The sequence below is a fragment of the Apteryx rowi genome, unplaced genomic scaffold, assembly GCF_003343035.1.
Source record: "Apteryx rowi isolate R43461 unplaced genomic scaffold, aptRow1 scaffold_163, whole genome shotgun sequence".
Lineage (NCBI taxonomy): Eukaryota > Metazoa > Chordata > Aves > Apterygiformes > Apterygidae > Apteryx > Apteryx rowi.
Window position 1 is genome coordinate 1,739,706 of NW_020447897.1, and position 14,480 is coordinate 1,754,185.

General features: G+C 45.9%; 1 protein-coding gene across 1 annotated transcript in view; it reads right to left on the minus strand.

The window, feature by feature from the left end:
* The window catches only part of GLIS3 (GLIS family zinc finger 3), a 156,302-nt gene extending 147,136 nt beyond the window's left edge, over window positions 1-9,166 (minus strand). The window contains exon 1 of the mRNA XM_026060012.1: window positions 8,782-9,166. Within this exon, the coding sequence (XP_025915797.1) occupies window positions 8,782-9,166 (385 nt within the window). The remainder of the gene's footprint in view (window positions 1-8,781) is intronic.
* Between the last annotated feature and the right edge of the window lie 5,314 nt (window positions 9,167-14,480).

Below are 14,480 nucleotides of genomic sequence, written 5' to 3' on the forward strand. Positions count from 1 at the left end.
GAAATTCTTCTCTCTGATCGACTTGTCATACAGGCTTTCAAAATGCATTTTGGTGAAAAGAGAGCAGTGGTAAAGCTGAACCATATTCTGTTTCAGCCTATGAATGTGTCAAGTGGTTGATATCCCTGTGTAGGGATAGGGTTTTTCTCTGCCTCCTGGGGAAAACAGTTTAAAACGCTGATTTTATCGACTGTGCTGCAGAACTGACCAGATGAAATCCCACTGAACTGAGATTTTTATCACAAGATTTTCATCTGTTTCATTCACTTAGGGCTGCAGCTGGGGAATATGACTTGAACACATTATTTCTCAAGGGATTGTGTATCAGCTGACCTTAAAGTATCAGAGTAGACTTAGGCAAAGGGCCGGGAGAAGGAAAAAGCTCACTCACTGACATCTTCTTTGCTGTTGTGATGCTTCACCCGCCCCTGCCCCATGCCCTCCTTCGTTTCATCCTCTCCTTATTCTCCTCTTTCCCTTTTTGGGAGGACTTATGGAGCTGACTTCCAACTCCTAGGAGCAAGTCAACAGTTCATCAGCTTCAGCAGCAAATGTAACCCCCAAAACCCAAGAYGCTACTCATCCTGCTTTCTATATCTCTCTCGAGCCAACACAAAGCAAGGAAGGTAGGGTCGCAATGTGCAAGGACTTCACCAACGTTCATTCAGGAGATAAAATGGCAGTATTTGACTCAGCCCTACAAACATGATGGTAAAACGCAGACAACAGCCTTCTCTAGTTGTTCAGGTCTCAAAAAATTTCCCCCTTTAGGAGTGCTCGAGATTTCACTCCAGCACAATGAACAGAAAGTGCTTATCGCTTTTGAAAATCACCAGTCAAAGATAAACTAGGAGATTGTGATCCCACCTAGAACCATCACAACTAAATTTGAAGAGAGCCAACAGAGGGATCCAGCCTGTCACTGCTGAAATGCAGGAGTATAAGCTCACCATTTAAGAGCAGTTTTGCTAGTAAAGCGACAAACTCAATAATGATTATTCTGCCATAATTCTGTTTGCCAAGGGAGGTAAAAGATAACAACCACATTTGGCTGTTGCGGTCCATACCAGCACTATTCAGGAGACTCCACCAGGAATCTCACAGTGCTGTGTCTGTTCTGGTACCTTATGTTTTATAGCACATTTGAAAATTTGTCATTTGTTCACGAGAGAACAGTCTTCCCATTTACTTACTCGCTGTAGGCATTTACATCACACCAACCACTGCGTATTAAATTTTTGTGCCTTTCATTGTGACTTGCATTACAGCAACGCCCAGAGGCCAGAGAAGCTGTTGTGACCGTCACTGGGCAACTCGCTGGCGGAGGAATTATCAAGCTCAGCGGCAGCAAGACCAGCTATAAATGAAAGAGAAAAGAAAACACCTCACCGGTGCAGACAGCTACTCTTCTCAGTGGAATTACTGCGTTCTGAGCAATTACAGCCCTGTGAGAACACTGAAAGGTCAAGGAAAGACCATTTTTGCACTGCATATACAGAACAGGTCTCAAAGGGCAGCTTCTCTTCCCCCTGTTTTGGGCTGGGAGACAGCAGCTAAACCAAAGCAGGCAGCTTGTCATGCTTCCCTGCCGCCTTCTCCAAATAGCTCTGCAGCATCCAGGACCAGATGAAGGAGCACACTACCACAGTGAACATCATATTATGGACCGCCAGAAAAGGCAATATAATTCAGGAAGAACAGAGTATTAGCATAATGTGGTAATATTCAAACAAGCCAAATGCACCTGCAAAAGCCAGTGTTTGCATATGTCTGTGGCCAAACATTCACCAAAGTGCTTTTTGACCCCCTGCGCCTCCATGCAGAGGCACAAACAGCCTGGCCTCCATTCTCTGCAGGTGCACACACAGCCCCAAAATGAGCTTTGTATTTGCTACGAATAAAGCACATGCCAGATGCAGATCTCAAAGCACTGTATAAATGTAAGAACAACTTATCCAAAATTTACAAATGAATAAAAGAGAAGCACAGCAAATGTAAGTGCCTTTACCCATAATCACACAAAAACGTTCAGATCTTACTTCGCTCAGAGGAAGAGGCGGACACAGACACAGCTCTCAACAATTGTCAGGTGCAAAACTTCCAGAGCTCCCAAATTTCAACTGAATTTTACTTCCAAATTTCACCTGTGAAAAGGGGACTGAAACCCCTCTTTGTATGAGGACAGATATTGTTAGTGCCACTTCTTGGTGATAAAACGGAAGGATCACGTATCGACCTGATGATTCTTAACCAAAGTAAAACAAAAATATAAAATGAATAGTTTGGCCTGTTTCTGATTTTTTTTTTTTCCCCTAGGGGTTTGAGCTGAGGCATTGTTTTTCCTCCCTGAAAATTTGAAGGAGGAAAAAAAAGGTCATTATCCATTTTTAGGATGACATCAGTGCACATGCATCAGCCACAGCAGCGCAGGGAAGGAAGATGCTACACTGCTGAAGGAGTCCCTCTCTCTGGAGGGTGGTCTGCCCTGATCATATCCGCTGGGAATTTTGCTGGGAGCTCTGCTGCTGATACATGCAACTCGTATCGGCACGACTGAGCCCTCCACCGGAGGCTGCCCGTGGCATCGCCAGACTAGCGCAGACCCAGCTGGACCACGCTCCCTTTGCAGCCCTCGTTGGGTGCTTCTGGCAATTCTGGCAAGCTGCCATCTCAGTGAAAGCTTAAGCTCAGTCTTAAAGCTACTGGTAAATGGGGCCCATCGCCCTCCTTTGGCTTGCCCCAGTCTGAAATGATAATATTTGCCCTAAGGAAATTATAAAATGCAAGCTTGGAGTGTGCTTTTTTGCTATACTGTACTTTGGATAACTGCAGTTTTTAAAGTGCCCTGTCCAGGCCCACAGAATAAAGGTATAGAACTGAATATAGCAAAAGTTTAATTAAACTCTTAACACAGAATGGGTAAGTGTTGGCAATATACCCAATACTCTTGAGGGATTTTACAGCTCCAGTGTAGAAATAGATCCTTTTTGGCGTCAGGCCTAACACGCTGGAGGGAATTTTGTAAGCTGCCTGGCGCCTTTGTAACACATAGTCCAACATGTTTTGTAGTATCACTGCCTTTTTTCATTTTCTTAAATATTTTGTTCTTAAACAGAATTTTGAACACTTCTGACAAAGACTCTTAAATAAATAAATAAATAAATAAATAAATAAATAAGACAGGTACAGAGTTCATGTAAACCACAGCCTTCCATCACTTATGCTCAGGAGTTGCTGAACATCATTCACGTTCAGGAGTTGAGCCACGCCTGAAATATGACAGATGGAAAAAAAATTAAATAAACCTGAAATAACCTCTGCAACAGAATGTCTTGCAACAGGCATGTATGCACTACTCTAGATAAAAGAAGTAGGTAGGTGTGCATGATTTTATATAAAAATGAAGTTCACCTCAGGTACATCCTAAGACAGCCAAATTAAGCTCCAGAGTGAACGCTCATTAATCCTACCAGGATTGCCATCAGTTGCTTTATCCAACYCACACAACTAATTCCAGAATTAAACTCAGGGCGTTTTACGTTTTAAATTCTGCCCTTTTGGAGAGTCCTAAAGCCGACAGAAGAACTCATCGCGACGCATCCCCACCGGCTGCAGAACGTGTCTCCCGGACAGTCGCCAGCACTGCCATTAATGATTTCCTTGCGAAGGAGTCCTGTCTTGTTTTTCAAGCACGTCAAGGCCACTGAAGCATATGCAAAGCTGGAAAATCGGTCATGCTGGATACAACTGAGATCATTATCATTTAATCACTTTGCTGTACTTAAACATTGTCAATAACCAGGCTGAAAAACTGCTGAGAATTGATTAAAGAAAACAACCAAAACAGAACATAAGACTGAGTCAAGCTTTCTGTGCAAGGAGCTGCACAGAATACTGATGAACTTTTTTTTTTTTCAGATTGCGCCGACCGACACGTAAAAACAACAGTCCTACACAGCAAGAGCTAGGTAAAAGGGATTTCAAGTGTGGCTCAAGCTGCTTACTGATTAACGTTTCTGCACATAGCAGTCCTCACAGACCTGTGCAGTTATTGTTCACAAGGAAAACAGGGCACTCTTGGCACGGGGGACAAATGATCCTTCCCCACCAAGTTCACAGTTCTCACACAGCTTAACACTATGAGAGCTGCTCCTCCTCGCAGAACCAGCGGAAAAAGGGAAAACACCCACCCCCACGATTTAACAGGCCTGCCGACTCTTCCTAGGACGAGGAGGAGCCTTAGTGATCTCATACAGCGAGCATGCTCATCTTAAGGTAAACCTTAGCTAATGACCCATTTGTCTAGACAAAAATTACAGTCAGCTTCTGACATTTGCGAGAAAAATACAACAGGAAATCAAATGCACAGTTATTTTTCATATCAAGGAACAACCTTAGCATTGTTGGCATCACAGAAAGGAATGATGACCGCCGTCTTCACAACGGGCCTGGAAAGGAGAGCAAGATGGGTCTACGCCTACCTGCACAGGCTTCCATAACAGGTCCGGTAGGCATTTTTACTAACAAATGTCCACGTTTGCTTCTTCCTGCCCTATCTCACACATTGCCATGTCACACTCTCAACAGCTTCAGCCACACACCCACGTACTGACACCTCCGGTTTCCGCACAGCAGCCAGGGTGGAGCAAACAGCCCAACTGACCTCCACGGCTTCGGTTCTCCACCGCATCCAGTGTTACTTCACGCAGTGGAGAAGGTCTTGCCAGACACACCAGCGGAAAGCACAAGCCCATAACAAAGACAACCAAAGGCAACACTGCCTACGCGGTACCTCTCCCCCAGGCTACAGGAGTGTCAGCCAGAGCTGCAGCTGTTGGATGACCTCCACTGTCCATGGAGAACTTCAACCACAGCAAAAAGTCTCCACCAGCCAAATCCAAGCTGCTTTAAAGCTACTAGATATAGTCTGACTGGGCAGGAAAATCTACTCGGAAGCCTGGAATGAATGTCCGTAAGTGCCTAAGTGCGGTCACGGTGATGGGGACCAAGGATCCCCCAGCAGGATCCTGTCCCCAGCAGTGGCTACAAGGTAATGCCTAGGGAAAGGATAAGCTTTTCCCCCACACCACTCCCACAACCTCCTTCAGCAATCAATCACCTAATCCACCAAGGTATGTTTGTTTTCAGTACCTCTTGGTGGACTTCCAAAATGTATGCTTCATTCACAGAGCAAGGGAAGCCACTAGAGATGCTGAATGTATTGGCCCTTTCAGGAAATATCTGTTGTTTTCAGAAAGAACCAGGATTTTTTCCACTACATGAGAGGACTCAGGATATGGCTGAACAGAATCTGGCTCACGCTCACAAAACTGTTGGCTATGTACATAAGTGAATAGGTCAAACAACAAGTATAGCTATTAGGGTTCCCAGAAAAGGAAATCCTACTCAGCTAGGTGTCTAAAAAGGAGATATGCTAAGCATTAAATCTTTGAATACAGAACTTTTTTGGAGCATAACTACATTTAAAGGACAGCACTAATAGGAATTCCTTGAAAACTGTTTTTTTTTAAATTCACCCTCTTAATAGAATACTTTCAGTAAAAACCTGTTTTTTTTTCCATTACAGTATTTTTCATGACAAGACTTTTTTTTTCTCAGAAGAGCTTCTGCACTGAAGAGTGAAGCTGAAAACCAATGCTGACTATGTTACAGTCATCTCTCTTCCTCTTCTGTTCTCACCCCTTTTCCCTTTTTGCTCTTTCTTTCCTGATGCCTCTCTTGTTCTCTTTCAACTTAGCAGCTAATACCAGGAAAGACCTGCTTTCAAAGCCTGAATAAATCTACAAGTGTAAAATGGATCGTTCAAAAAAAGTGATGCAATACACATATCAAATGACATGACAGCCTGGAGAAGATTTCCAGAAGATTTCAAAGACATGTCCTGCTATGCCTGCATTTTTCCCCTAATTTAGATGTGAAAATATCTGACATGGGCACATGAAAGCATACACTCCTGGCAAAAAAATCACTCTACTACCACATTTTCCTGTACTGAAAAATCATTGCATCACTTTTTTTCAGGTGCAGAACATAGTACTGGAAGGCATACTAAACAATCACTACCACAAAGGAGGTAAAGTAACACTACGCTGAAGTCAGAGCCATGCATCAGTGCCTGTTCAGACTTGCCTTTTTTCTCCATACGACAAGAAGAAACGTGTTCTAGATTCTCATCACACACAAAGCTACAGCAGTTACTCTTAAGGTGACTTAGGTGGTACCATTTCTAAAAATCATTTCCTTTCCAAGTTTTGTAACAGTTATATAAAATAAAGATACTCTTTACACAAAGTAAAGATGCATGCTCCAATTACTGTAGATTACTTCTGTCCTCTTTTTGTGAATTCAGCACCAGTTCCTGTCAAAAACACCAAAACCAAACCCCAAAACTTTGCAGAAAACAATGCACACATTTGCATTGGCTTGGAATATTCTGCTTTTTCTTCTGTCTTAAACAGAAGCATCTGTTTTTTAAAAGAATTGAAAGAATATGAAAGAATTGCACATACATAAACAGCACATCTTACAAGGTTATATGGAGTATAAGGTTCATACACCATAGCAGGGTTCAAAGTTTCAGAAAATTATCTGGACATGACCAGGTGTGTGAGACTTAGCTCTTCTGTAGCAGACATATTCCCAGCATGCATACTCTTTAACTCCATAAGCAGTTCTGCTCATAACAAGGACTTTTAAGGGTGAGGAATTACTAATCCTAATCAATTGCAACATCGGAGCCAAACCTGATGGTCTCTGAAGACTGTGGTATCTTCTTTCATGGTAACTATCTTTTCGCCTGTCTTTAAACTTCCTGCTAAGCCATAAATTCTAAAACATCAGCACACACCACATTTATTCATAGGATAATACGAGTTTCCCAGGTGAATACTGGAACCTCTGTTTGACAAAGGAGAAGCCACTGGGAAGAGGTAAGGTGGACAAGAAGGTGCACCAAAGGGTTTGTGGCCATTTACTAACGATCCCACATTGCCTCATTACAAAACCAGTATTTGAAGCAGGCTTTAGGAAAGGCATGTATGCGTATCCGCTAGCATCCCCCATGCTCTTCCTCTCCCAGTCTCTCCCGTTATATTCCCCACTGCATTTCCTTTCCAGCTGTCACTCTGCAAACCTCACCGTCTGCCTCTTCTCTGGTTATCCAGGCCCCAAATGTCTAACTAGCACCGTTTATCCAAAAGCTTCCCTCATGTCAGCCCTTCAGCTGAGGTCTCTGTTCTCCATCCCACAAAACAGGAGACTGCTTTCTGCACGCTAGAGCTGAGCGGTCCAAGGAGGAAGAGGGAAATGGTGACAGCCAGGAACGGAGTGGTCAGGGACTGCAGATCGAATCCAGTTTATGCCAGGGACAATAAATTAGTTGATGTTCTCTTCATCTTGTAGCGCCGCTCTCCAACATATATTGCAGGTGGACCAGCTATTACAGAAGGCTGTTTTAGATATCCCAGCATGGACCCCCTGCTTTCAGGCATATCATTTTGCCAAGAATTGGAATCAGGCTCTGCCTGTACAGAAACAGAGATAGAAAAGTTCCTTCAAAGCTCATCACGTGAGGAGTCCGCCTCTCTTCACTGCCAGTGGTGGAAGCTGAAAGTCAGATGCTGTGAATAACCCCCACCAGCACTGCCTAAGCAAGCACCAAAACAGGTGATCTTAGAGGTCACCCAATGATTATGTGTATTCATTACTACAGGCCTGACTCAGCAAAGCACTCGAGCATGCAGTTAATTTTCAACACGTGCTAAAACGCTACTGGTGTCAAGCCTGAGTGCCTCACTGAATAGGGATGGACTTATTACATGTTCAAAGTGAAGTAGGGAAGAAAGAGAGAAAAGTGGTGAGAAGCAACCCACTTGGAATAACACAAGAAATCTCTGTCTTCTGTTTTTCACTGAGATGCCAACCAAAGCTTTTCTTGGTATTTTAAAACATCTAATTCTTTTCTAGCCACTCAATCCTCATGTCCACATACACTGAAAGGAGTATCACTGAGTTCTGAAGGGAAGCTACCAAAATTCTTCAAAAACAGTGCTCCCATTTCCAGCATGACAAGAGTCAACAAGAACTGAAAACTTACTGTTCTGGTCTGACCTTGCAGACTCGAAGAACAGACAGTCAAGTAATCTCTGGTAGACAGGTAAATCTCTGATGTACAAGAACTTACCCACACCGCACAGGACTAGCCTCCAAACCTTGGGAGGGTGGTGCATCATACTTTTCTCTGACGTGCAAGAGTTCCCAAAAATGGATTGCAATCCTATGGTTAAGACATGGTTTTTTAGCTTGTCCAGCCTAAGCACTCTAAAAACAATAAGTACATTCCTGCTTCCATCAATAAGCAGCTGTTGGCCACCAACGGGAAGCTGTGTTCATGTCCAGGAAGGAATATTTCCAACAGCACTCACAAAATTTGACTCTACCGAACACAAAATGACCACACGGATTTGCTGAATGGAGATGTTAGGTTAGCAAAGCAAAGGCGGACTACATTGTTTGTAAGGAATCTTAGGACAACTCGGATTCTGAGCAACTCTTGTATATCACAAAGCCCCTGGGAATTATCGGATAATAAATTACGACAGTGGAAAACAACAGAATGCTTGCTTCAGTATCTCCTCTTTTGTAGTAAGAAGGGAGGCAAAGAAGAAACTGGATTGCACCCAGTAAAATCAATACCATGTAGTCAGGCGATACTGGGAAAGAAATGCCATTGCTCACAGCCACAGAAGAAAGGAGCCTTACCTTTACCTGTGCATGGGGAGAAGGCATTTCCAAAGTCTTGCAGTTTGGGCTTTAAAGTCCGTGGGGCTGGCAGTCCCGGGGGCTGCAGGACTTGGAAGAAAGGCTTCCCGTTTGTGACCACTTGTCTCCTGGGACTTAGCGCAGGAAAGTGCATAGTGCTGTCAATGACGTTGCTCTGAAGAGCGGCCCCTCCTCCCAGGGGCATCTTTACGGGTCGGCTGGAAGACGAGGCTCCCACAGCCGGCCTTAGGGCGCCGCCATGTGAAGATGGGCAGGGAGCTCCTGCAGGAACTCTCACCGGTGAGATCTGCTGTCCGCTRATCGTCCCAGGTCCGTAAGGAAGACCTGCCGCCCGGTGGCTCATGCTGCATGACCTCCCATTCATTGTCAGGCAGTTACGATAACCAGAGTGTGTTTTTACCGACCCGCAGCTAGGACTGGTATCAATCCAAAGTCACAAAGTAATCCATTGGGCATTAGGCCTGTTTGAAAAAATACACCAATAAAAAGAATTGACTCTGGAGCAATTAATACATAAAGGAGAGGACTGCACACAATGTTTAACTTTGTGACATCTCTGATTACAAGCAGCAAAGTACGAGCGCTACACGGCCAGTCGGGGAGAGAGGACAAAGCTAAGCAATGACTGGGAGTGCTAATAAGGAGAAAACCTGCCTCTTCAAAAGCCRAAGTTTACAATAAGGCCGGCTGTCTTCGTATTAGCTAAACCAGCCATGAAATCGAGCRAACGCCGAGCAAGTGAAAGACGGCAGGCAGGAGTGAAAAGAGCCTCTGACACGATAGGCGGTTGTCACTGGGATGAACATTGCYACCTCTCCTTTTCTGCCACCTCCTCAGTCTATCAATGAAAACGGTGCCGAAAAGCAAACACAGCCGGCAAGCGATATGCAGATGTAGGGAGGAGGTGCCGGGTCACGTACTAAAGGATGTCAATGCAGCGACATGGAGAGGGAAACACAACACCACAGGGAAGTCTCTACGGCCTACCAAGCTCTGCGGCACTTCATTGTGGAGAAGTATTGCAAGAAAGCACAGCACAGCAGCGGCATTCGCAAACCTAGCTGCAGTCCCTGCAAAAGTGGATGCTCATCGTAAACCTGTAGATATACCAGAATTCACATGTAAGCTTACCGTGGCAAATTTTCAAAGACAGCTTTCAAATTCTGCCRATACTCTTGCAACTCTGATTTTTCTCAGAGACATTTTTCTCAGCTATGTCTTCCTGTTATTAAAATCTTAGAAGACAAGACTGGTAAAGGCTTTGAGAGATCAGCTTGCCCAGGACCTGCCCCAAGGCACAAATCCAGACTAGATCTAAACGTTTCCTGAGATAACCTAAGATTTGCGGACAAAAGCTGCACTTGTCAGCGTAAATCACCGGGTGAAGATATCGTACAGATGGGGTAATCTCAGCCCTAACTCAGCTGAACAGCACATGCTCAACTTCCATCACTAGGCTCATATGCTTAACACTAAGCACACGGTGAAGCAGTTTGCTCAATCACGGATTCGGTGCCTAATTAACTTCTTCAGACAAACGAATCAAGCTGACACAAATAAAGCTGAAGTTCCACTTACATTATGGCTACATCCACGTATACTTTAAGGTTTTAATTAACTATTATGATCCTGCTTCAGCAAAACATTGAACCGTAACCTTCATCTTCGCTACCTGACATTTTTCAGCACTGAAACCAACGGGATTATGACCAGTTGATTCATGACTGAAGTTTGTGTAAAACCTTCAGGCTTAACCCTTGGCTTACTATGACTCTGCAGTGCCTCAGTTCTCTCCCGCTCTGATCTGCCAGCACCAAACCAAACCAGACCAAAACCCCTAAACAAACCTGCATTCGCAGCACACCCCCTGAGTAGAGGAAAAGCCATCTTCTGAGTCAGAAGCGTCAGAGTGTCTCTAKATACACACGTGCACACACTGGCACACGTGCGCTACGGTTCACTCGCACTGATAATGAAAGGCTTAACCACACTATCTTCAAAGGCAACAGCAAAACCCCTGTTGACACTAGTGAGTGAGAGATGCCCTGACCATATTTAAATGGTCATAAAAGAYTCGTTCTAGATACTCTTTTTCATTGCTATATTTTCATATTATGGGAATAAAAATTGGAAAGCACACCAATTAAAAGCTATGTCGTCTCTTTTCACGCCTGGCTGAAGTATAAATCACTCTTTGCAATTCAACCACGGACAGGCAGAGCTGAACGTTCCTCAGTTCCCAGGGCTTGTTTGAAAAGCAGAATGTTCCTTGCCCTACCACAGGTGACTAGCTCCTTAGAAAAGGACGTATAAACAAAGGCAGTGATTTTGCTGGCAAGGCTATATGGCATGGCAGTACAAAGTGGCTGCAAATAAAAATCCTTCCTGTCTGTAACTCTTGCCCGTAATTTTGACTACATTGGAAAAGTGCAAACATCATCGAGAAGAGATTAAACATGACAAATGCATTAGCCTTACTCAATAAAAGCACTCTACTTTAATCAGCAGAAGAATTTTTCTACGCAGCTTACACACGCCTACTGGCCCTACAAACTCCACATCAACTTGTGCAACTTGGGCTGTCAATAGGTTGGTCTCCTGCCTATTCTTTTCCTGTAATGTTATATATTACCAGGAGTAACAGTGTCCTGTGTTATCTTTGCCTCACTCTGAACACTGATTACTGCTGGTTTCTTACACTTGAAGAAATGGCCTCCAGGGCCATAATTTCTCTTCTCGTATTAGTAAACTATCTTGAACTGAAGGACCTGAAAGTATCCACAACGTGGCCTTTATTCTATTGAGGAGAGTAGAAACAAGGTAAATAATTCCTCTACAGTTTCTTCCTCAACTCTTCCTCCTGATTCTGTCGCAGAGACCTCTAACACTCCATTAGCGTGTAAAACAGCTCTTCCTTTCCTTACTGCAGTCATCCGCAAAGCACCTTGGAGAGCGTTACTCTTCTCATTTTTTAGAGTCATTATTCTGCAGTATTTTTAATACTACTTACTTGTTCAGGAGTGCCTTTTCATTAATTAAGTTTAATTGGTTTAGTATCAGCTTGCATTGGAATGATGCCAAGACATTCTTATGGCAGCGTAAGAGTGGCCAGACAGATTCAAACCGAAGCAGCAGGTGTGCCTAGAAGTGCATTAAAGCATATATACCCAGCTAAATGCCAATGGCATGTTCAATGTATTCTAAAAGGACACAGTTATGTGCTGACTGACTGGAACTGACTTTTGCATCAGATCCATAAATGACTCCTGCCTTTAGTAATCTGTAACAATTTAAAAAAAAAAAAGACAAATTTCTAAAAATAAAAATCTTGGAGAACTCTAGCTCTAGGGCACCAAATGCAGCAGCTTATTTGCACGATCCTTAGAAATCCTGAAGGGGGTTGGAACATAAATAAATACATAGATATAGATGTGACATACTAAGTTAAAAACACAAAAATGCCAGAGAAAACAATGCTATCSCGCGACTGAGGGACCGTGCTAGACAAATTCTGTTGCTCTACCAAAGCAGCATAAGCACTTGCCACCTCTTTAACGACATATTTCTCTCCATCGGTGAGACCTGCAGTGTCCTTTCCTGCTCCCAGCGATGTCCGAGGAAACACAGGCGTTAGACCCACTGCTTCTGAAGCTTCTGCTTGTAAGCTGACTTTACTGCAAATCTCCATGACTCCACATCTATCAATAACTGCATGACAACATAGTTACTCARAATCCATAACTATGATTCATAACTTCACCCTCAGAGGACCATGTAGTAAAACCTAAATTCGAGCTGAAGCCCTGGAAAATGTGAACGCTCTTCCTCCAGCAAGCAAAACAACACAAAGTAGGATTCACAAATATCTGTGCCTGCAGCACAGCGTGCCAGGCAGGCTGCCACCGGGCACCTCTGAGAAGCAGTCGGCACTGGCTTGTGCCGTCTCCCACTGCAATCAGAGCTAAAACACTTTTCGACTTCAATACGAGCTGACTCAGTCCAACGCAGAGAGCGACACTTCCGCAACGTCTATCAGTTACTGCCACCTACCACGCCAGGGAGCAAACACCACCCCGTGCCAGGGGAGGACTGCAAGGCAACGAGTCCCCACGTCTCCCTCTCCCACGGGAGACACTTACCTCACCTCCGCCACGGCCACCGCGCGCCTGGGACGTGACGCCGCGCTTCGCCCGTCCACGCACCGCACGCCCCGGGGCTGCCCTGGCCCCCGCCCGGCCAGCACGGTGCAGCCTTTCCCCGGCTGCCCTCCCCGCCGGCTCCGCGGCACGAGCCTGGACACCAGGATTTCCTCCAGAAGAGCTTCCTCCCTGCAGCCCCTCGCAGCTCCCGGCCACTGGCAACGGGAGGCCCACGGCTCCCGGTGAAATACTCAGCAGCCACTGCCTCCCCTGACATCATCCCCCCGATGAGTCAGTCTGGGCGGATTCAAGGATTTGGATGGAGACGGGGAAAGGACGGCCACGAGCGGCGGCACGGGCGCCTCACCGCCGCCTCGCTCCCCGGTCAGCGGCTGCAGAAACGGGGCCTCCACGGCTCCCGCGGTTTCTGCGTCTCGCAGCTGCCCGAGATATGGACGCAGCCCAGTACAGCCGTAAGCCACCAACTTACCAGCCCGCTTTTGGAAAAAAATGCACACCTACCAACAAAGTGCTGGTGTGACCCCTCTTGCACAGTTACCTGGCTATAGCTCAAGGATGGAGCTTGGTAAGCTTATTACCAGCAGCGGCAATAAGTTCTTCTGGGAAAAGAAACCCACAGAGACTTAACTGGGGAAACGTTCAATGAAGAGCTTGAAACTAGGCTTGAAGCAATAAGCAAAGGAAGAATGAAGGTTGCAAGAAAGGAAGACAATGCGGCTTCCAAATCAAAACAATAAAACAAGCTTTCCATTCAATTTATAGAGACTCTCCTCCCCGCCCTACACATCCGCCCACACCGCACAAGTCATGCGCGCACTACTGAGAACAGTAAACACCTCGCGTTAGCATCCCCTTTTGCTCACTTGTACGCTTTTTATGACACTTGTACTTTTGGGCTGCCGCAGGGGGCACGATTGCAAGCTGCGGCACCCTGAGGATATCACACTCTTCCTAGGCCCAGCAGGTCAGTCAAGGAAAATAAGAAACGGGTCATACGATCTGCGGGTTTGTCGTTCTCCAGGGCGCACAGAAAGCCGGCTGGATGTAACAGCAGCGAGCAGGGGAGGCGAGAGCTGAAGAAGGTCCGCCACAGCACCGCGAGACAAGCAGCCCTCAAACCTGACGGAGTTTCTCGGCGCGAGCGTAGTAAAATGTACTAATTAGTTATTACTTGCATGACCACAGTTCCTGGGAAGATTAGTCACGGAAAGGAATGCCTTTGTGCGAGGGGCTGGACAAACACGGAGCGCGACGCCGTCACCGCTAAGGCTGCAGCTGCCCTCCGAAGGGCGGCCGGGTCCGCGGCCGGGCGATGCGCGTGCTGGAGCGGGCGGCACGGAGCGTCTCGGCTGCTCCGCCAGAAGAGCCTCCTCGGGCCTTCTCACGAAGGCGGCTAAGCGCCCCGGCGCTCCCGCTGCAGGGCAGCGAGCAGCGGAGCGCCCCGGCGCGAGAAACCCCGGGGCCGCGGCGGCAGCAGCGCCCCGACCCGCCGCCGCCGCCGCCGCCGCCGCCGCCGCC